General features: G+C 44.6%; 1 protein-coding gene across 1 annotated transcript; it reads right to left on the reverse strand.

The window, feature by feature from the left end:
* Nucleotides 1-307: 307 nt before the first annotated feature.
* Nucleotides 308-21,428, reverse strand: LOC147433013 (chaperone protein dnaJ-like protein). The gene is made up of 7 exons (XM_086492768.1): nucleotides 21,272-21,428; nucleotides 20,987-21,181; nucleotides 3,067-3,127; nucleotides 2,643-2,977; nucleotides 1,369-1,510; nucleotides 1,163-1,288; nucleotides 308-1,040 (listed from the first exon to the last, which is right to left on the reverse strand). The coding sequence occupies exons 1-7, from the start codon at nucleotides 21,354-21,356 to the stop codon at nucleotides 662-664; spliced, it is 1,323 nt and encodes a 440-aa protein (XP_086348894.1). The 5' UTR covers nucleotides 21,357-21,428; the 3' UTR covers nucleotides 308-661.
* Nucleotides 21,429-23,712: the final 2,284 nt, after the last annotated feature.

Below are 23,712 nucleotides of genomic sequence, written 5' to 3' on the forward strand. Positions count from 1 at the left end.
TGAGAAGTCAATTAAATGGACTAAATAGGACCCCCCCCCCCCCCCCCCCTCCCCCCCCGAAATCGCCGATGAAGTAAGCAGATCAGTGGAGAAGGGGAAGCATGGTGGGGGGTTGTCCACACTAATATCTTGGTAGCAATTTTGCATTCGTTATGCTTTTGCAACAACTAGCAGATCTAAACCCTGCAGATGATTCTCAGGTTTCCTATGATGGGCCTTCGAAAGCCAAATGGGTGTTGACATATTACAAAGAACTGCGCACAAAGCAGACAGGTTAGAAAATAAAGTTAATCTGCAAGAAAATCCCTAAGGCTTAAGCTTCATGCATCAATTTATTTGAATGTTCATCTACAAAGTAGCGAGTTCTCCCAAGTCTTTACAATACAGTATACAAATATGACCATAGCCCTCATTATCATGAACATAACATCACTACAGATGTTAATGTCACCAAAGATGGTGATGACATACTTTTTTTTCTGCCTTTTAGGTAGTTGGATTTTAGGTGTATGTTTGCTGTGGGACAAAAAGGATAAGACTCACTCAAGACGTGGCCAAGTTCACACTTGGCCGATAGCTCAAGCTCCCATCCCGATGATGGAGTTGGTAGGCGGAGACGGGGGTGAAAAGGGGGGGGGGGGGGGGGGGGGGGACACTATAGTCAGCAGATGGTACATCCTCCACAACAGATACCACAACACTTGCTTGCTGGATAATCCCTCAAAAATACCTCTCTTCTGAGTCCAATGATGTAAAACATGAAGGAGCTATTTCCCTTTCCCATGACCACCCTGGTGACAGGCACCAGGCTGATTTGATGCCGCTCACAAATTACACGAGCTGCCGGAGGAATTGGAACGCGCTCTGATATCACCGACTCTGAAAATTTGGTAAGCCCTGGGGACTTCGGAAAGTAAGCTGGCTCACACTGATAGCTTTGACTGTGATATAGTTGAACTCCTTTGGCTTCATGAAACACGTCATCTGGAACTGAGGCCGCATTCTTCGTTGCACTCACACGTTTATGAAGGATGGTTCTCCTGAAAAAAGAACGAAGGTCAAAAGCCAAGCTTTGCCAAATGTTTTGGCTAGAGGCTATCATTATGCTGTATATAATATCTAATCTTCAGGTTGAAATTCGAGGGAAAACAATAGCTATTACCATCTGACCACAAGGATCTTCCTATGAAGAAGGGCACCTTCTCCACGACAATTTGCACATTTGACAAGACCTCGAGAACCACAGCTGGAGCAGGGGAGCTTTCCTTCCCCTTTGCAGTTCTTACAGCTGAAAGTATAAACACAGAAAGTTAAAAGCAAAGTGGAAGCTCTGTTCAAACCTCTGATTTCCCTTACAAGAATACTCACACTGTATCAGAGCCATCAAGATGTGCTATCAAGCCTCTTCCACGGCACACCGAACATGTAGTCATCTGACCAGCTAGGTAATGGCCTGGCTCTGGATTTGGATTGCATTTAGAACAAGGCCGGTCCCCTCGACCTGAACAATCTGCAAGAAAAATGTGAGTGAGGCCCCGGGTTTTGGTTGAAGTGTGTGAGAGTGCCATGATTACAAGACAACCTCTGCAGCAAGAGAGGTGGGTTGTGAGGGTGGGTGTGTTTCTGTTATTTTGGGAGATGGTTGTGTGTTGAGGATGGGGTGTAAGAACACCTCTTCACATTAATTTGCTGAAAAAGAGTTCTAGTTGATTACTATCCATAGTTATCTGGAGAAGAGTTCTTGTTACACCTATAGACTAAAAAAGTAGGTGTGAGTCATATACTCATGGTAGCAATTCGCAAGACAACATAGCCATCAGGGTTCAGCTCCATCATGCACAGTATTGACTAAATATTACGACATACCCACTACCACCATCAAGGCCCAAAAGTGGATCCAGAACTAGGTATCAATAAATGTGCCCAATACAAACATCACATGCGCGCGCGCACACAAAAAGCATGCACCAGCATCATAATCTCAAGGAAAGTTGTATGTTCCGTCGTTTCAAGGTGTTTCTTTCATTACCTTGGGTTGCGCGTGCGCACACACACATGCAACCATGTACATCCATAGACATACATATGTAAGCTGCTCAGCTCTACTCCAAAGTTGCACTCACTAAGATAAAATGAATGGTTCTTTCCAAAGTCAGTGAAATGTACAGTTCCTCCTGTGTGTCTATTGGCAACCAAGCATACACCATAGATACATTTATGACTGGAACTATTTGCCAACTAATCAAGTTCTGATCTTACCAGCCAGTAATTTCATTGAGACTAGTAGCTTGCACACAGCAGATAAGCCAAAAAGTCTTCATTTACAAATTCTGACCTTGCTACTATGCTCCCCCCCTCGACTTTATTACAAGTGCACACATGAAATTCAGGCGCATACGACAACTTTCCATTATCTTAGCACGCCAGTTCATAGAATTCAATAGAATTTTACATAAGGGGGCACAAGACAGAAGATTTAACATCAATCTTAATATAATGTCCTTCTATTATCACTTTTATATTCAAGACATTAGGATGGTGAGAGCGTGATTAAAAACTTTTAGAATTCTATACACATGATAGAGGTCTGCTGAAAAATTTATGCAGTACCTTTATATAGTGATGACAGTAGCGGAAAGTACCTTGGCACTTCTCCACGACTTCTGAATGTGGAAGCTTAGTTCGTGCCTCTTTTCTGGAAACAAAGAGTAGAGGAAACTCTCCTTTCATATCAACTTCCCATGCACCCAAAACTCTCCCACCATCTTTGCCATCCACAACTCCTCCTCCATAAGGCTCAACATCATCAACCACATCCCTTTCTTCTATAAAGGTCTCCAGGGTACCAATATATGAATTGCAATCTTCTATCTTTTGAATCTTCCATGTCCTGGCTGGAGACCGACCCCAGCAGCAATGGTGGCCAACATAGTCAAGGAGCAGCTCTCTTATTTCTTCTTCTTCTAAAACCTGCACACTAAAAAAGAAAGAAAAGTGGTTTGCCTTTAATACCTAGTGACTCTTTGTAAATGAAAATGATCTGAAAATAATTTGCACTTCTTTAACCTTTTTTGGTCATCATCTTGAAGCCCTGGTAATGGATCACTTCTGTAACCCTCCAGTCTTTCTGCAAAACTCACAATGTCAAGGTATGTCAGTGCAGACAGTACAAAAGAATGTACAAAATCTCTATAAATTTTGTGACAGCAAATAACTAAGTCAAGCCTGTTAAGCTTGTTGGATGCGACTTTGATTGGACTTGCTCAAGCGGTGGGCAAGTGAACAGACTACGGGGTGCTTCATTTGCATGAGCTATCAGACAGTATGTCCATAATGCTATAAACTGAAATGAAATATGTATTTATATATGAGACATGAGGGTATTTATATATGTATGTGCACACTGCATATATACATGTATACCTACATATGCATGTATCCAAGCAACTAGGTTTCAACCTATGTATGTACAAAAGTACATACGTACCAAAATACAGCGTAGGTACGTATGCAAGCATGTATCTTTCAGAGTTTTGAAGGTCATCTCTTGGGTTTTGCACTTACATCTAGGTAGAAGGGGCTTCTTTGTGGCTGTGCCCGGCCTTGTGAGGGTCTTCTCCTATGTTGGTGGTGCTCACTATATGTCTGGTTTGGCCATTATTAGGCCACTTAGACAGACGGTTACATAAGTTCAATGCTTATTTTGAAGTTGTCCAAAGTACAAAAACCATAGAAGAGTGGATCAAAAGAAGTCAGCCGAGGAAGTCAATTGCACATAAGATTGTCAATGAAGCATCTTTCTTGGATACCCCTCTCCCTTATGAGTGGGAAGAATTCAAAAAGATCTCACCATAAAGAATGCACTTTTTGCCTATACAATTCCGGAAAAGAACGAAAGAGAACTTTTGGGCTTTGGTGCAAAAGAGTAAACTTATCCTATCCTATGCTAATCAAGTATAGAGCAGGTGAGCAATTGACAAAGCTCCTTTCCATTCAATCTCGGGCTCGGCTCTTGCTCGCCCTCTCCGCGCCCAATACCAGCATAGCCACGTCATCCAGGTTACAGATATGGCATCATCCCCCCCCCCCCCACGGGGCAGCCCAAGGAAGGTAATCTCCTCCAATTACACCCACAAAAAAATCCAAAGTTTAAGCAAACACTAACTTTATTCATACATGCCGATGACCATCCACACTGGACAGTAAATTCTCCGACATGCATCGACACAAAATCCAGCTCCACAATCAAATTTTATATAGTCATCTCATCCTCTTCACAACTCTTCATACTCCAGAATAGCGGTCTTCTCCATCATCACATCTAGATCCCACCAACCTCTCATGGGTGTTTTGATACAGTAAGACCATGTCTCTAGTTGATCTCATCGAATCTGGAAATTTTGATGCACCATGAGGCCCTCAGTGCACTTCCCTGAGGTAGCTGTCTTTGGGAGGATGGTTTGACTCCCAGCTTTTTCTTGGGAGTCCTGAGAGCTGCTGTAAGGATTCTAGGTACTAATCCTTAATTAAGTACTTAAACTCATGATTAAGACTTAAGAAACTTGAACTTGACTCTAAGGTAAGACTTAGAAGAATCTGTGTTTGATTCATTGATTGAAATGTGTTACAAGGGCATTCTTATATAAAACTGAAGAGACATGACCATAGGTCAAAACATCATGACTCTAAGCCAGTCGTGTCCCTCTGCTAGTCGTGTCCCTCTGTTGTAGAGTAGTGACCCTTCAGTGTAAAGGTGCAGCCATTCGCTGAAGAGGCATGGCTATTCGCCGAATAGACGCGACTCTTGGGCGAAGAGACGCATCCTTTCGAGAATAGGGGTCTCTGATATGGTATATCTTCGTATTTGCAAAAGAATCAAGTGAAGAAGGTAATACAAAGACAAAGAATACGTCACAATCGTGACATTCCCTCCCATTTAAAATGAAACCCAGGATAGTTGTAGAAACTCCGAGAGAAGGAAAATGTATTTTTGCTTGCTTCTGCATCCAAAGCTCTGATCATTAAGTCCCATGTCGTGGCACTATTATTGACCATAACTATTTTCTCAAACTGAAAACTGATCATATCCGCAACTTGACTAGTGCCTTTGTCAAAGTCATTTGTAACTTCGAGCTTTGTCCAAGCAAAGATTGAATCTTTATTTGCTTCAAGTGAAACTATTGGAAAACTTTTATGTTTGAGCGATGACCTCTAGTTTATCTCATCGAATTCCATTGGTTTATCTGGAACAGCAAAGTCCCCTGAAGGGATGTCGTAGACTGAGACAGAGTAGTGTTTGGAGGTATATCCATCTGTAAAGGTTTATCTGTGGAACAAGTTGTGTCCAAAGATTCAATTGTAACAATTGAAGTTGTGCTACAAGAGTCTGCATCTGATTTATCCTTTGCACCGTTCAAGGTAAGAAATGGAATCTTCAAGTTTAAAGAATTACCATTCACCATAGCATCTAGTATCTATTTAGAGACTACTTTGTTTTGCAAGGGCAATGACGAGGCAACTTTTTCTGCTTGGAACACGGCCAAAGAAGGGGTCATGTGCTTATCGGTTGTGACACAAGAACCAAAATCTTATGAATCTTCAGTTGTTTCAACGGGTATTAAGGCTTCCAATTGAGAAGGGGGAGGTTGAGGGAGTTGTTGCCTCTTAGACCTCTGAAGAACCTCTTGCACAAGGAGAGGATCAATGAATCTTCAACTTTACCACCATCAGACAAGAAAGACGTAAATGTAGTGCATGGCTTGCGAGGGAGAACTTGTCCAACGTAGCGGCATTCACGACCAAGTACTCGACTAGTGTCGGATATATGTGACACTCAAAGGAGTTGCATGGTCCAACCATGACAAGAGCGGGAGCACCAAATGCTACAAATTAGCGTTGGCTGAAAACTGCAATTCCATTGTCGGCTACTGAAATTTGATCGCCAAGGGGAAGGGGGGTGTCCACACGAGCGGGCAATACCCAGGAAATGTCTTGCAAAGGGGACGATCAAATTTGGGCCAACAAGGGGCTGCTGTAAATGTGTTACGCGCTGAATTATTTATTACGCTGCCCTGTTTTTATGCAAGCACTGGCTGAATTTTTACGATGCTTGCTGAGAGGCTTTGTTTTTTTATTATTTTGCCACATCATCATATTTTGCCACATCAGAACTCCACAAAAATCAGCATTAAAAATTTTGGTGTTGTCCAACGTGAGTTTTCAGCAACGGGCCCTCTTGTGCGCTGCCTGGTGTGTGCTTTGCTGCTGGCTGAAAATCAATCTGCCAACTTTTCACGCTGAAGAGGCACGGGAGGAGGCGGCACGGCAACTGCGTAAGGGTACGAGTGCCGGCTGAAAAGGCCCCGCTGTGGAGCCTTGCAAATTCCATCGTTGCGAAGGGGAAAGCGCTCCAGAATAAGGACACGGCTACCTTTGTCTCCGAGCAAGCCTCCGGCCATGAGGTTAATACACGATTCTTACCGCATGACGGGGTTGACGAAGATTCTCCATCGTTCTTCCACTTCCATACAACACCAAGAGTAATGTCGCCGGGGAGGTGAAGACATCACAACCCACTGGTCCGGGAAAAATTTGCTATGATATCACTCTAAGGATTCTAGGTACTAATCCTTAATTAAGTACTTAAACTCATGATTAAGACTTAAGAAACTTGAACCTGACTCTAAGATAAGACTTAGAAGACTTTGTATTTGATTTATTGATTGAAATGTGTTACAAGGGCGTTCTTATATGAAGACGGAAGAAGCATGACTCTAGACGAAGTTGAAGCATCGAAGGAGCCACAGGAGATTTTCTCGCTTTCGGCGCAGCCCAAAGAAGCAAGCGTTGCAGACCTTTATGAAGTTCAAGAATCGCTTGACCCTCAGATCAAAGTGGGCCAACGAAGAGTCCTTCCCAGGATTCCAGATCCTGTTGGCGATCTCCCTCGATGCCATACAATTCAGTACCAGTACCTCACTTTGAAAAGGAGGGGATGTCACGTGACACATATAACCCTATGTGTCTGTGGACAAGCTACAGTATGACCAGGGTTCAATTCAGTCAAGTCAGTCTAGAATAGGAAGTGATTTGGCACTTTTGTGAGTCTGTTCGCAGACTGTGCATGTCCAGATACTTGGATTAGATGCATAGAGACATGAAATGTGACTTCCTTGAATGCATACTTTTCAGCTTTTCATGAAAAATCCGCATACATTTGTGCTCATTCATGAGTGGAATGTGATCAACGTACAATGTCATGCCTAGGAAAAGGGATCATATATAGACACTGACTAAAATACAGGAAACGATCACGAATGAAACACTCATACCCATGCGTGCTGACTAATCATGCGAACAAATAATACTTCCTATGAGGGTTCTTTGGACCTAGGCTCGAGAGCCAAGATCGATCCTTCGTGATTGATCGAATCTGCAACGAGGTTAGCTTCACTAGAAAAAGCATCAACTAACTCATCATCCTTGTGAACAATGACATCATCTTCATGCAAATCATCATGCTTGTGAGAAATCACATCTTTTTTATCATCATGCAAATCATCATGCTTGTCCTTATCATCCAAATCATCATGCTCATCATCATGCAAATCCTGTGTGTCATGCTTTGAAGAAGAAGAGACTGAGAAAGTCTCCTTCTCCTAAATCCGTTCAATCTTCTCCTGCACATTAGCAATGAGAGATGGAGAATGAACAACTTGCTCTTCACGAATGACAATGTGGGAGTCACTTTTGGCATTGAAAGTGAACGTATTTTCCGCCCAATCAATGAGAGGGTTATGTTCACAAAACCATCGAATGCCCAAAATCATATCACATCCTGAGAGAGGAGAGACAAAAAAATTTCTACGAAAAGCAGCTTGTTCAATCGCAAACAACACATTAAGGCACTCTTTCGTGATGAGAGAGTCCATACCGGGAGCGAAGCCAGAGACCTCGAGAGGAGATTTCTGACTAACCTCTAGGCAGGCTCTCTCAACTGATCACATCATGCATATTGCCTGGGTCAAACAATATGACAAAACGTTGCCCCGTCATATGACCATAACATTTAATGAGAGACTCATCAATGGGAGGGTCAGGAGAAACTTGGGACACTCGTGTTGTCATTGATTGCATTGACAGAGGAAGTGGGTTCTATGGATTCTTTAGATTCATTACAGTCAATCTTAGGACATGTTCTTTATATATGACCCTTAATGTGACAATGAAACATCGACCTTCCTTAGAATAAGTGCTTTGCTCTTCCGACGTGATGTATCCTCCTAAAATTCCTTGTGCTACCTTTTCATCTGGAGTAATCCATAAAGAAATGCCTCTTTGCGCTCATCATCCGATTTGCGTAATTGGGTGCCTAGCTGCAAAACACGATTAGAGAAAGACATGACTGGCATACCATTTTGCTTGAGACCGCGCCAATCGTCCTTCAATCGTGCGAGGTACTCATGGGGCATAAACCGCGCCTTGAGCTTGTCTTGGAAATCAACCCAATTGAAGGAAAGGGACATGAATTCGGCTTCCTCTAGGTGCGCAGCTAAATGTGCCTCTTGCCATGCATAGTCCCAATTGATGGCATCACCAACAAGGTACATAGCTGCCGTCAAAACCTTGCTATTTCGTGTCTTCTTAGTTGTCGCAAAATAAGCATTAAATTGATGCAACCAAGAATGAATAGCCGTAGCATCCATCTTACCATCATACTTACTGAACTGGATCTTCTTTGTGGTTGGAGTCCGAATCGCGGCTTGCGCCACTTGAGGAACTACCAACAACTTTGGTTGGTTTGGACTTCGAGGCAAGTACCTGTCGAACCAATTCTTGAGTACGGAGGTCCCTCTAAACCTCACGATCGGCCTCCAAGGCCGCTCGTCTTGCTTCGGCTTCCTCCTTTCTTTGTGCTTTTCTTTCTTTTCGTGCATCACGCTCGTGTTTCAAAGTAATGCAAGTCGCTTCTTGTTGTTCTGCTTTTCTTTCTAGTTGTGCCATCGCAACGCGAGTCGTTTCTTGTTGTGCCATCATCTCCAACATCGATTTGACCATCGCCTCCATAGGATTTGGTACAACTTGTGGCGTAGATGGGGAGGGGGGAGGGTCGAAAAGACCTCCTCGTGGGGAAAATTCTTCGTCGCCTCTCTCATGCTCATCACCTCCAAGCGAAGTAATCATTCCGCTTCGAGTAATGACCATATACTGTGATCTTGAGTTCGTAAGTTCACGAGGAACTTAGGTTCTGGTGGGTCTTGGGTTCTTGGGTTCTTGAGGTTCTTGAGTTCTTCTTTAGCTTGCAAGCTGCGTTTGAGAAGGATCTTCTCTTCACCTGAGTTCTGCTCTTTTCCGTGGGCGCATGGCAGCCTTGCGTTCACACCAAGGTTGCTTTTTCCCACCTCACGTCAATTGGCCGGCCGCTAAGTACACGGTCCGCTCTAAATGAGTGAAAAGAGGCACAAGGGGAGGCTGGACAAGCCCTTCTTTTCTCAGATTCTTGTCACTCTTCAAAAACACGATTAGGAATCGACACGCCCAAGTGAACTTGGGTTCGTGCGACCTCAACAAGCAAAAAAAATTTATGTGGTTCTTGTGGTTCTTTCCTTGAGTGATACAGAACACTGCCAAAGCTCTAATACCAATGTAAGGTGCAGCGAAATGAATGTTGAACTTTGCTCAAGATGAGTGCTCCGAACTGTGCTCAAGGATTCCTTTTACTTACGGAAGGGCGAGCCTTCCGTTCCTTTAGTGAGAGTGCAATGGACACAAACAAAGTGAATGGACACTTTGAATGGAAGTGCATGAGACAGAGAGATAGAGAAGAGAATACGACACCAGAGACAACGTAAAACCCTCCTCCGAAGGCCCCACTCTCTATGGCGAGAGCGGTCTACTTATTATTGCACAAATCTCTACAATGCTTGGACTTGCCGACGATGATGAGAAGAACGACGAGACGGGCTGAAATCTGAAAACGCTAAGGGCTGAAATCTGCAAATCTTGTATCTGTTGAATTCTGACTCTATGTCGATGACGATGTCGATGGCGACGATGCGACGACGACGCGCTGGAAACGCACATGCTGAAATCTGCGTTTTCCGGGCTGAATCTGCAAACTTCGATGGATTTGATCGTGCGGCGAGGATCTGTTGCGGAAAGGTGAGATCTACGAGGTTCGGGACTTCTTCTGCGGGTACTGACTGCTGAAAACTGAAAACGCTGGTGCTTGTGTTGGTTCCATCGCGGTAGATCTACAAAACGCTGAAATGCTTGGCAAATGCAAAAACGCTAGGGCTGAAAATGGTCTGGTTGTGGATAATCTGCTAACGCTGGGAGTCTTCTGCCTCTTGCTGTCACCAGGCTGTTGCCAATGCAAAAACGCTGGCTGATCTAGTCCAAAAACGCCAGCCTTCTGTTGTGATGCAAAAACGCTAGGCCTCTTGGGGAGTTTTGCTGAGAAGTTGCCTGTTGAGCGTGTGCTCCTGCTGCCTCTTCTGCCAAGAAGTGCTAGCGCTAGGTTTCTTATATACAAACTTAGCAAAATTGCCCTGCCTAGTTTTCAACAAGTCACTTAAAAATAATAAGTGAAAAATGTCAAAAATAGGAAAAACAGGTCTATGCACTGTAAAAATGCTCTTGATGGGTTCTGATAAGAATGTTGATGATCATGCTGTGTGCAACCACAGGATATGCATCTAATCCAAGTATCTGGACATGCACAGTCTGCGAACAGACTCACAAAAGTGCTAGATCACTTCCTATTCTAGACTGACTTGACTGAACTGAACCCTGGTCATGTTGGAGCTTGTCCACGGACACATAGGGTTGCATGTGTCACGTGAGCCCTCTCTCCTCTTTCGATTTGCTACAACCAGCTTGCATGTTAGGTGCAACGGAATCAATGTTTGCGCTTTGCTCAAGATGAGTGCTCCGAACTGTGCTCAAGGTTCCTTTTGTTCTTATGGAAGGTAGAGCCTTCCGTTCTTAATGAGAGAGTGCTATGATCACAAACAAAGTGAATGGACACTATGTGTTCAAGTGTATGAGATTGAGAGATAGAGAGAGAAGAGAGATACGACACCAGAGACGTTGTAAAACCCTCCTCCGAAGGCCCCACTCTCGTCGGCGAGAGTGGTCTACTATTGATTGCACAAACTGGTGCGATGGGAATGCATGTGACTGATGCAAGTCTAGGCTATGTCGGCGACGACGACGGAGATGACGAGGCCGACACTAGGGCTGAAAACTGAAGGTCTTTATCTGCTGTCCAAAAACGCTAATGGGCTGAAATCTGCTGCAAATCCAAAACGCTGGTTTTGGGGCTGATTTCTGCTGGTCTTTGTCACTGAAATTCTGCAAGTCTTAGGCTGAAATCTGCACTTCTTGTAGGACTGAAACTGATGTTCTTTAGGGCTGAAACTGCAAGTTCTTAAGGGCTGCATCTGCTGTTGCTTCATTGCTGAAAAACGCTGCATGGCTGAGGTTTTATCTGTTGAAAACGCTAGGCCAGAAGTGGGCGATCTAGGGACTTTACTAACGCTAGGGCTGAGGGGTTTCTTGCGGTGAAGCCTGGGATCAAAAACGCTAGGCCTGTGGTCTGCTGGCGATGAGGGAGATCTGGAAACGCCAAGTGCTGGGGGTGTATGGCGAGGTCCACCTTGATGATAAACGCCAAGGGCTGTTGTTCTATGGCGATGATGCCTGATGAGAAAAACGCTAGGTACTAAGTCCTTCTTGCTTGGAGGGGAAACCACCAAGGTTCTTGCTTGAGAAATTGCCTGTTGAGCTTGGCTCCTGTTGCCTCTTCTGCCATTTAGTGCTAGTCTAGGTATGTTTATATACAAACTTACTCAATTTGCCCTACCCACTTTCCAACAAAAGTCGCTTAAAAATAATAAGGGAAAAATGTCAAAAATAGGGAAAATAGGCTAAATGCACTGGAAAATTCCCCTGATGGATTCTGATGGGAATGCTTATGATCATGATGTGTGCAACCAGAGGATATGCATCTACACTAAGTGTCTGGGCATCCACGGTGTACGAATAGACTCACAAAAGTGCCAGAACACTTCTAAATCTAGACTTATTGGACTGATTGAACCCTTGTCGTACTATAGCTTGTCCACGGACACATAGAGTTGGATGTGTTATGTGACATCCCCTCCTTTTATAAGTGAGGTACTGGTACCGAACGTATGGCGTCGAGGGAGATCGCCAATAGTATCCGGAATCCTAGAAGAGACTCTTCGTCGGCCCACTCTGATGTGTGGGTCGTGCGGTACTTGAACTTCATAAACGTCTGCAACGCTTGCTTATTTGGGCCGTGCCGAAAGCGACACAAAGTCTTTTGTGGCTCCTTAGGTGATTCAACTTAGTCTAAAGTCATGCTTCTTTCTTCTTCAAGAATCGCCATGGCTAAAAATTCCTGAAACCATCTCCAACACAAAACCATGAACATACCTATTCCATGTAAAGTGAGTGGGAAAAATCTTGTCTTCCTCAAAAACTATGCATGCAATGTAGATGAACAAAGAGACGGAATGCTAAACCGTTCACTACACACACACGAACAATGAGATCGAATCTTTCTCTTCTGATCTAAAGCAATCAACTGTGGCAATTCACAACGGAAATGCCCATGCTTGGTGCTCATACTGTCATGTGCTCTTTCTACAACTGTGTCGTTCCAAGGAAGAGACATAGAATGTGGCTTCCTTGAATGCATACTTTTCAGCTTTTCATTAACAATCCGCATACATTCGTGTTTATTCATGAGTGAAACGTGCTCAACGTACAATATGTCATGCCTAGGAAAAGGGATCACATAAAGATGCTGACTAAAATACAGGAAACGATCACGAATGAAACACTCGAACAATGCGTGCGTATCAATCATGCGAACACATAATACTTCCTGTGAGGGTTCTTGAGACCTAGGCTCGAGAGCCAAGATCGGTTCTTCGTGATTAAGCGAATCTGCAACGAGGTTCGCTTCGCTAGAAAAAGCATCCACTAACACATCAGCCTTGTGAACAATCACATCTTCTTCATGAAATCCTCATATTTGTGAGAAATCACATCTTGATCATCATGGAAATCATCATGCTTGTGAGCAACCACATCTTGATCATGCAAACCATCATGCTTGTCATTCTCATCCAATTCACCATGCAAATCATTGGCATCCAAATCGTCATGCTCATCATTTTCAATCAATTCATCATGCTGCTCATAATCATGCAAATCTTGTGTGTCATGCTGAGAGAGTCTCCTTTTCCCGAGTCTCTTACATCTGTTCCTGAACTTGAGAAAAGAGTCGCAAGAACTCTTTCATGTGTTGGTCGCTCGTCTTTGACGGCGGCTGTCACTCTTTCTTGGTGTTTGCGCTCCATTTCTGCTCGCAATCCACTGGGCGGCGTTGTCGACCTCAAAATCCCGGCTACTCAAGAACTGCAAAACGATAACCCTTCCTCGTCCAAGATTAAGCGCATCCGTTTTAGGTAAAAATGATGTAGATGGTTATCAAATAGATGCAAACGGAATGCATGCAATGGTGCAATGGTACAGAAATATACATACGACATCTGCTCTGAAAAAAATGCAACACCTAGTGAGGTGGATACTATCTTGTTTGTAGGTAAGTCAATGAGCCATTCCCCAAGCCGCACCACAAACACATCTACTATGTCTTGACGCCATCTCAAGATGCATACAAAAGCATTAAAAATTCTTAATCGGCTTGTTAAAATGCTACAAAGTAAGGCCGCATTGATGAAGCAAATCAAGATGCAGGCAACAAGATGTCCTCCACAAATGTCGCCTCTCAAGTGCATGCAAAAATTGCCCTCGAGGAGCTTCCACTGCCTCAACATTTCAAAATGAGCATTTCAATATGCTCTTCAAAAACGCTAGGAGACACTACCAATTAGAAGCCACAATGCTGCATGCCTTTCAAAACACTCCGCCTCAGAGCGTTGAATGTCGTCGATAAACGACCCCTTAACAGCAATGAGGCCAATGAAGCCTCCTTTTGGCTTGGCCTTCACTGCCGGTACGAAGACAAGAAGCTTGCCTCCACGACCTGCTACCTCTCAAAACGTCATCAAGGAAAATGTCGATGGAGCTTGAAAATGCTGCCAAAAACGCCGATCTTCTTCTTCGCAATGTCCTTCCCACAATCACCGAGCACAAAGCTCTGATACCATATCAAAGTCGACGATGCGGAAGCATAGAGCAACGGGGAGAATACACAAGAGAGAGAGAGAGAGATGAAATGAAATGTTATATTAACGTCTTCAAAAGGCCAAAATGACCTATGAGACCAAACTTTACAAAATTGTGAATCCAATACCATCTCTGGGTACAAAAAGACTAGAACAAAAATACTACTACTAGAACCCATCCTCATCTGCACTCTGGATGTCGAGAGAATGGCTCGAATCCTCTGTTGTAGTCTTCGTCGATGCTATGTAGCCCCTCTCCTCAATTGTGGCCGTCAGGATCTCCGTAGCTCCAATGCTCGATCGATGAGAGTGCCGGTAGTGGTCGAATGAGTGTGGGCCAAGCTCTCAGTGATGGTTGCTCCTCTGGCTGTCACATATCTAGTGAAAAGAGATCTGTAATCCGTCTCTGGGACTGTCTCTCTCTAGCTCTCCCCAGTAAAGTGTCTCTATATCTGTGTAACTCAAGTAGACATAGCCCAAGATATCTCTGGTTTTCATAACTCATGACCCTAGAGAAAGGACTGAAACCCTCTCTGAATAAGCATTGGAAACGGCCCCGAAGCTCATCGTACATTGTGCAATGACATATGTAAGGTAGCTCTGTCTCTATCTCTAGCCGGCATAAGCGGCATATCCTATTGTCTGTTGGTATCCCCAGTCTCAATCTACAACTAATGTGAGGATGTGCGTATCTGACCAATGGCACACCGCAAACCATGAGATGTGTATCCATGTAGCTGGGTCGAATCACAAACCCATCTCCTATGAGGTGGAGAAGATGCTCTATAGAAAGCCATCTTCGTGCCCAACTCCTGTGGCGGCTCTATCCATGTCCTCCTGATATCTAGCTGGATCACGTCTTGACGAAATGAGTAGTAATCTCCACCCGTGTAAGAGACATCGAGGGTGTCTGAAGAGAGTACTGGAAAGGGGGTAGCTTGTCCATGGTGAAGCCATGCATCTGAAACCATGATGTCATCTGTGCATACCAGCATGAAGTGTCCCCCTGAAGAGCTAACTGTCTGGAAGACTCAAGGGCCAGTCTAGCATATCTGTCTCTAGTAGTATCCCACAAGTTGTGCACAAAGGAGACTGATCTGGTAAGCGCCTCAATCTCCATAGGAGGGGCAGCTAGCTCTGCTCGAATGATAGCGTGGGGTCCGGAGGCCTTGGCTCTGATCAATCGAGAGATCATAGATACCAAGGGCCTCTCCATACGTCTCCAACCATCTTGGCCTATAGAAGGTCCCCATATCTGCACCACATACAACATAGCTAAGGCTACTAAAGTATCAAAGAGCCATAACTTTGTCCGAGGTTCCTGGAACTGAACTTGCGAACACATCCTCTCCAAGCCTCCCAAGGCCGCATAAGCTATAGTCAGTCTAGTCTCTGCTGCTCTCCCCAAAGAAAACCTCGACCCACTGAAGACAACCCCAAGAGGTAAGTGTATATATTCTGACCATATGTGAAAGTCGGTGCTGATCTCCTGATCCACTGTGGTGTGGTGTTAAACACCATAACCTTGGTTTACAGACAATCCACTATCCTCTGCAAAACTGTGTAGTGCATCCAACTGTCGCTGCATACCCTCTGGTGATTCAGAGATCAACACAATATCATCAGCATATAACAATGGGATCCACGTCCCTGCCAGCTGGGCACCTCTATCACCCTCTCTGTCAATGTAATCAGACACCTCATCAATATACATATGTCATACCAAATAGAGTAGGAGACAATGGGCAACCTTGTTTCACCCCAATGGTGGAGTGAACTAAATCAGATATCCTCTCCAGGGTGTGAACATGTCCCATCACTGATATGTATAGAGCCATAATCCCCCAAATCAACACTATGGGCACCCCCATCTCTTGCAATCTACGCATCAATCGAGCTCTCGGTACCATGTCAAATGCTTTGCGGAAATCCACAAAGCTACAATAAATCCGTCTCCCATGTGACCTGGCCTCCTTAATGATGGCTCTAAGTGTCAGAATATGATCAAGAGTGAAGAAACCCCTCCTAAACCCGGCATGGCCTTTTGCTCATACACCCTCACCCTCTACCCAATCACTCAACTGCTACTCAAGAATGGATGCATACAACCGTGACAATGTGTGCATAGTGCAGTAATTCCCAGGCTCTCTAGAATCACCTGCCTTGAAGATAGGCACAATAGTAGACAACCTCCAAGTCTCAGGTAACCCCTCACACATGGCACGATTGAACAACACTGCAAGAACCTCTGCCAGCATATCTCTAGCATGTATTAAGTGCTCTGCTACTAGACCATCAAGATCATATGCCCTGCTATTCCCCATCCTATCAATGGCTCTCTTTACCATCTCAATGGTAAAGAAGGTGTTGGTAGGTGGGCATGGCTCTGTAAGATCTGGAAGGGGGTTCTATCCAGGGACTGTATATAACGATGTCGCATACTGACCCCACACATTAGGAGAAGTAATCACTGGGGGAGGGGAGTGCTTACCTTTCAAGGTGGTATCAATGCCGCGGTGACCCGTAAATGGTAGACAATGGCATTCAGTTAGAACCTTTTCCCTCAACAACTGTGTAACGCACATCATCGTTTTCTTCATCAAGTAGCCATCCCCACTACTAACTCCCCATTCTGTATTCGGCAAAATACATCTGAAAAATCTGGATCTGTGGCGTGCTGTCGACCATGTCCTCGAAGCTTCTATGATGAATCACGGAAATAGCCAAGACCAACGGCTTCCGAGAGAAAGCATCTGCCACCAAGTTCTTTTGTCTCTGCACATGGACAATCTGGAAGTGAAACTGTGACAAGATGTTAGCCCACCGCATTTGCTTTTCCAATAGCTGCTTCTGTGACAAGTAGCGTAAACTCTGATGATCAGTGAAGACCGTAAAATCGGCTCCTAGTAGGTAATGTCGCCACTGAGTAAGAGCATGGATAACCGCCAAAAGCTCTTTCTCATATATCTGTGCTGTCGATTCCGGCCTTGAAAACAATCGGCTCTCATAGGCAATGACATGGCCTTCTTGCATTAAGACCGCACCCAAACTTCGACCACACGCATCACAATATACTCCAAATGACTTTTGCAAATCCGGCGAAGTCAAGACTAGTCCCGTAGTCATTTTCTCTTTCAATGTTTGAAAGGCCGTCACCTTTGTGGGTCCCCACGAGAAACATATGCAAAGGGGAAGCAACCTCTGCAAACTTTCTAATGAACCGCCGGTAGTAAGAACATAAGCCCAAGAAGCTTCTAACTTCACGGACATTCTCCAAATCGGGCCAATCACGTATAGTCTCAATCTTGGCCCGGTCCATTTGCACTCCTACTGCTGAGACGATGTGTCCCAAAAAGCGTATCTCAGATAAGAAAAATTCACTCTTCTTTGCATTGATCACCAACTTGTGATCTCGTAATGCCTGAAAGGCCTGTAGCAGATGTTCTCTATGTTCTGCCTCATCCTTGAAGAAGACTATAATGTCATCAAAGAAAGTGCCAACAAAAGACCTGTACTCTCTGAAAATCCTGTTCGTCATTCGGTTAAAGTCGCTCTTTCGGTTAAAGGTCGTTGGAGCATTGGTAGGGCCAAAAGGCATCACCAAAAAATCATATAAACCGAAGCTCGTCCAAAAAGCTGTCTTGTAGACATCTCCCGACGCGATTCGGATCTGATGATATCCGCTTTTCGATTCGATCCTGCTAAAACAAGAAGATCCCTGTAGTCGGTCCAGTATATTCTGTCAAATTCTCCTGTGCTGCAAAAAAGATCGAATCTCCATGAAAGAAGAATCTTTCTAAGCTCTGATGCCACTGGTTCAAGCTTGGACACTCCAAGCGAGAAATTAATAGCAACACACACAAAACTGCAAAATCACTAAACCTCACGAGAGAGAGAGAGAGAGAGTCGACACGGCACGACAAGGTTCCGCACCCAGAAGCACTAGTCCCACAGACTGGCGCTCCTTTCGATATTTCTTTATTATTACGAGTCACAACAGTACAACTCCTGAGCGTCCACTGCTCTCACACTCTACGCCCATATGCCTTGCAGAGTGAGGCCCCAAGGGCTCCTAATAAACAATACAAGGGATACGCGAAAGCAGAGCCCCAAAAGCATCAGATTCAAAAGCACTTCCCCCAATAGCGTCACCTACCAAAAGCTCACGCAACACTGACACATCATCATCCCAACGCAAATCTCGTAAATCCATACAACCTGCCATGTGGCACAGCCATTGAGATTTACATACAACAGTCCAAGAGTTTAAACTTTTGATATTTTGGGGTTTAGGCCCCACGGCCAGTGCTCCTTAAGTTCTTTATGACACAAGTTTTTAATTCCTAGCCCCTTTAAGGCCTCTCCACCACACTTTTTGGGTTCAAACTTCTTTTGTTCTTCTGGATTCAGTTTTTGCATATATACCCACACTAACAGTTTATTCCGGGAACTATAAAGATACATAATTTTTCGATGTCTTTTTGTTGGCTTCGAAGCGGACTTGGACTTACCTTTGTCTATTGACTTCTTAGATACCTTTGATGATGATGCCGTATCACTTGTAGGCGCTAAATATCAGCTTCTTGTCGATGAAATTGGCTAGTTGTTGTGCAATTTGATGAGTCATTATAATTTGGAAAAGCCAAACTTTATGGTCGAGCTTGACCATAATCGGGTTAAATGTGTCGGTGTCAATGCCTTTTGAATCGTGTCTAAGAAACACACACAAGCGCGCGAACGCGCACGTGCACTCGCAACCTTACCCCCCCCCCAAAAAAAGGCCACATAGTGGCTGTCTCAACGGGGAGGCCGGTTGTTACAAAGTGATGACGCGACGTGCCCAACTCGAAGCGAAATGGCTGAGGACAAGATGAATACATGTGTGTGCGCACGCACACGCACACACAGTGCTCCCACACTAGAGGTCTCATACAACGTATGCCCTAACAAACGAACATTTATGTTCTCTTATCGTAATCCTCCGAACAATCTCAAACTCCTCTTCTTACACTGGTACTTTTATTTCCCCAAGCAAAAGAATACATTCTTTTACTCCCTATCATTCTCCTCTGGTTTTGGAATCGACTCCTCACACGAGGAATCTTTGTTGAGTTTTCAAGCTTGCCCCTGCAAACACACGTGGCCATCTGACTTTCCAAAGCTACAGCTCAAAAACACCAATGTTCAGCGGGACTTTTTGCTTCCCAAAGTGTACAATTGTATGTGCTGAATGCAGGGGGGAGAGAGAGAGAGAGAGAGAGAGAGAGAGAGAGAGAGGTATCACACATTTTTCATTATACAATGATGCCAAATCCTCATTGATATGAGTATCTTTGCATGTTTATAGTGACTCAAACCTGTTGTATATAATACCTAAATGTAGCTCAGAATTCACTCTGAATTGAAAGTGGAAGCTCAGACTGGTGGCAGCCATCCACAAGCCAACAAATCAACAGCTCAATCACGCATCCTATTCACTAAATAACATCATCAATGCCCATTGGCAAGTGTAGAGTTAACTAGATAACAATAAATACTGCCACACAAAAATACACAAGATCATACAATTATGGTTTAAAAAATCGTATGAGTTTCTGTCGTCTCTCCTTTCAACTTTCTTCCCAATCTGAGAGGAGAATGCCATCTCGCATTAATCTCATCCATCACGTAAGTCTTCATATGCTTCACATGTTTCGCGCTCTGGGAGTACTTCATTAATCTTTTCACACGTATCAACCTGCAATTGACATTTGTACCCCGCTCTGTTAAACTCCCCTGCCCGAAATTTGTCCATGGCTGGCATTTCAAAGGTGCCTCCCACTCTTGGGTTCTCTATGGCTTATAGCCCTTAAGGCAGAGCAATGAAGACACGAGCGCACCCGATGCGCGAGAGACTAAGGGTGGGAGTGGCTAATAAGTCCACGGTAGGGATACAAAGATTCTTTGACAAACAAAATCTTCACTCTTCTGTCGGATTCTCTTGTGCTGCAAAAGGGATCGGATCGTCCATGGAAGAAGAATCTTTCTAAGCTCTGATACCACTGGTTCAAGCTTAGACACTCCAAGCGAGAAATCAATAGTAACACACACACAAAAAAACTGCAAAATCATTGAACCTCACGAGAGAGAGTGAACACGGCACGAGGCATGACAGGGTTCCGCACCCAGAAGCGCTCGTCCCAAAGACTGGCGCTCCTTTCGATATATCTTATTATTACGAGTCGCAACAATCCAACTCCTGAGGGTCAACTGCTCTCACATTGTACGTCCAGATGATCTGCAGAGTGAGGCCCCAAGGGCTCCTAATAAACAATACAAGGGATGCGCAAAAGCAAAGCCCCAAAAGCGTCTCCTACCAAAAGCTCACGCAAAACTGCCACATCATTATCCCAACGCAAATCGCAAAAATCCATACAACTTGCCACATTGCACAGCCAGTGAGATTTACAAACAACAACCCCGGAGTTCAAATTTTCAATATTTTGGGGTTTAGGCCCCACGGCCAGTGCTCCTTAAGTTCTTTAGGGCACAGGTTTTTAATTCCTAGCCCCTTTAAGGCTTCTCCGCCACGCATTTTGGGTTCAAACTTCTTTTGTTCTTCTGAGTTCAGTTTCTGCATGCATACCCACACTATCAGTTTATTCTGGGAACTATGTCGTGTTGAAAGAGGACATGAAAGTGCATTACAATTCTGAAAGGAACATGCAGAAAATGCACATACATACAAAGACAGTGAAAGTCTTGCTAGAAGCATGTAGCACCTGAGCCACTGGTTACCGAATCATCTGGAGTAATGAGGGCACCATAGATCCACACAGGGTAAGGATCAACAGATGCTGCAGCTCGTATTTCATCACCATTGATGGCAGCCCCAGCTTCCACAGCACCAGGCCTCCGCTGAGATTTGCTGACATACTCATATTGCGCCCACTCAGAAAACTGGCCTTCCTTTTCCACTATTAACAATAGGCAAAAGGATTGCAGATACCATTTTATGTGTCGATCATTACACTTAAATACGACGAGCCTACGGTACTGCTACATACCTGGAGCAGGAAACGCCTGAAAGTCGGCAAAGAATGGCGCAGAAGGTGTCCCAGCTAGGAGGGGCTGCCTCGAATCGTCTCCCATGGCCCCTTCGTGAGCGCAATCTTACCAATATGCTGCGCGTGTGTGTGTGGGGAGAAAGAGAGAGGGGGGGGGGGGGGAGACTAGAGAGAGGAACGGTGCCGTGCTGAGCGTACCACGCGCCACGAGACACCTCGAGCATTTACGCGTACGCAGGTAAACATCACGTTTTACCTCAAGGCCAGCTGCATGCCACATGGCCTTTTTTTCTTCTTTTTTGGCCTGCCCCTAAGGGGTAGCCATAGTGATGGTGCCATACTTCAGAGCAATTTTACAATGTTTTTAGGAGTTCATAAATTACATGAAAATATGGCTTCTTCAGTCAAAGAAATTAAGGAAATACGAGCTGGATATTTAATTGGTTGTGCAGCACGTGGCAATTAATGCTACATTATACTAATATTTGTAATGAACATCTAACGTAAATTCTCTCGCCCTTTTGGCAGGGTGGCTTGCAGGGAATATGCGACCAGAGAATCATGCTCTGGAGCATTTCAACTTACCCTATTTGTACAAGGTCGCCAACCTCCAATATAATGCATGCCTGGGGCAATTCGATGCATCATTTTTCTCTCTCTTACATCGATTCCCTAAGGTTAGTGCCCATTGCTACTATTCTTGTGTTTTGGGCTAAGTATCTCCTCTTGCTGTAGCCTGTGCATTGATTATGTGAGGTGTATGCCATGCTTTGCATGGATTATGTGAGGTTTGCGTCAACTTGTTTGTACTGATGTCTGACAATACTATTAGTTTGCTTCTTGCGTTGTGTGCTTCAGTTTTGCCTCTACTTAAAAGAGCATAAATTTCTTTTGTGTTTGTTTTCTTTTGCGTATACTCTGGAAAGAGAGTATTATCAAGGGATGTTCGTTGCAATTTAGGATTGAAATAGCGCTTAAATAGGAGTCAAAAATAAATGTGCTTGCTATTGAAACAGGTTTTAATGGCGAATGCTGGCGAAGAGCATGCTTGGTCCTCGGAGCTTATGGATACGGACAATAGTGACTTCGAAAGAGGTTTGCAAAGTTCTTGTGCTTGAAAGTTTGTGTGGTGTATTTCATTGCTAGGGCTTGTTGTTTGTACATCGCTTCTTGCTTCACTTCGTCCTTCATGACATACTTCGTACATATACTTCAACCTATCATGTGCCCTTGTAGAACTTGATGAGGCCTTCCAAAATGCAACCGTGAAGTTTAAAGGGAAGGCCAAAGTTGATGTTGGATGCTCCTCCCCTATTGAAAAGCAACTTGTTGCAGGTTGGAATCACCACTCTTGCACTAGACACTAACATGTTCATGTCATTCATGCACATTTTGTTGTGTCAGAGATGCGCACGTGTACAACGTCCACTCCATTGAAGTCGCCATCCGCCGCTGTTGTGTTTGGTGGTGTCAAGAGTCTTGGAGTTGGTGTTGTTTCGCCTTCACAGGCTCCTATGAAGGCGAAACATAGGACGCAGCCCGAGGATCGAACGTGGCCAGTACTTGCATACGACATCGCCACTCAAAAAAGGTGCTCGTCGTTCCCTTTGCAAGGGCATGCAACTCGCCGCGAAGGAGGCTTATGCTGAAGGTGGATTTCAACCCGTTCTCCTTCTCTTGTTTGTTTGGTTGTTGTCTCACATGCTTGCTTGTTGGGTGCTTTTCTAGTCCGGACGAATGATGCTGATGTGCCCCGTCGAGACTTGCCGTTGGTAGCTTCTGTGAACGAGCCTCCTCTGCCCGCTAGTGCGTTGTTGGAACGTGCACTTGTTCCGGTGCCTCTTAGGGTTGCAGTCCCAGCAAACTCCCTTCCTCTGTTGCAAGTGGGTGAGCTTTGTGAGTATTCGCGCCAAAGGTTTGCCTTTGAGGGAAAATTGCTAGCGACATATGGCACGTACAAGGCTCAGGGTGTGTCTTATCCAACATGCATAAGGTGTGACTTCACAGATGCTGGCTGTTGTGAGACCGTCACTCTGGTTATCACTCAGACCTTCTTCCATTAGTTCAAGGACCTTTTGCAAGTTGACTCTTGTTAACCCTCACGGCTCACGGACACCCTATCACCTACGACGGACGTTTTAACCTACGGCGGACATTGTATTATTTATTTGGTAGAGCCAGGTACCGGGCTTGTCGGTCCAATAGGAAAAGGGTAGAGTGATCGCCGATGAGAGGCGCACTCTAACTGGAACATTCAAGGGATTAGTTGGCTAAGCATGGGCGCCCAAGTGTGAATGGGGCGAGCCTCTAGGAGAACACAATGACCTACATAAGAGCAATGCTTTAAGCTTAACCTTAAGTGGAAAGGCTGGGGATTGGTATAGAACCCTAAGGGTGGAAGAAAAAACGATTTACCCTACTCTTAAGAGACTATTCTTAAA

This window comes from Adiantum capillus-veneris, chromosome 20, assembly GCF_014529385.1.
Source record: "Adiantum capillus-veneris isolate H3 chromosome 20, ASM1452938v2, whole genome shotgun sequence".
In the NCBI taxonomy this organism is placed as follows: domain Eukaryota; kingdom Viridiplantae; phylum Streptophyta; class Polypodiopsida; order Polypodiales; family Pteridaceae; genus Adiantum; species Adiantum capillus-veneris.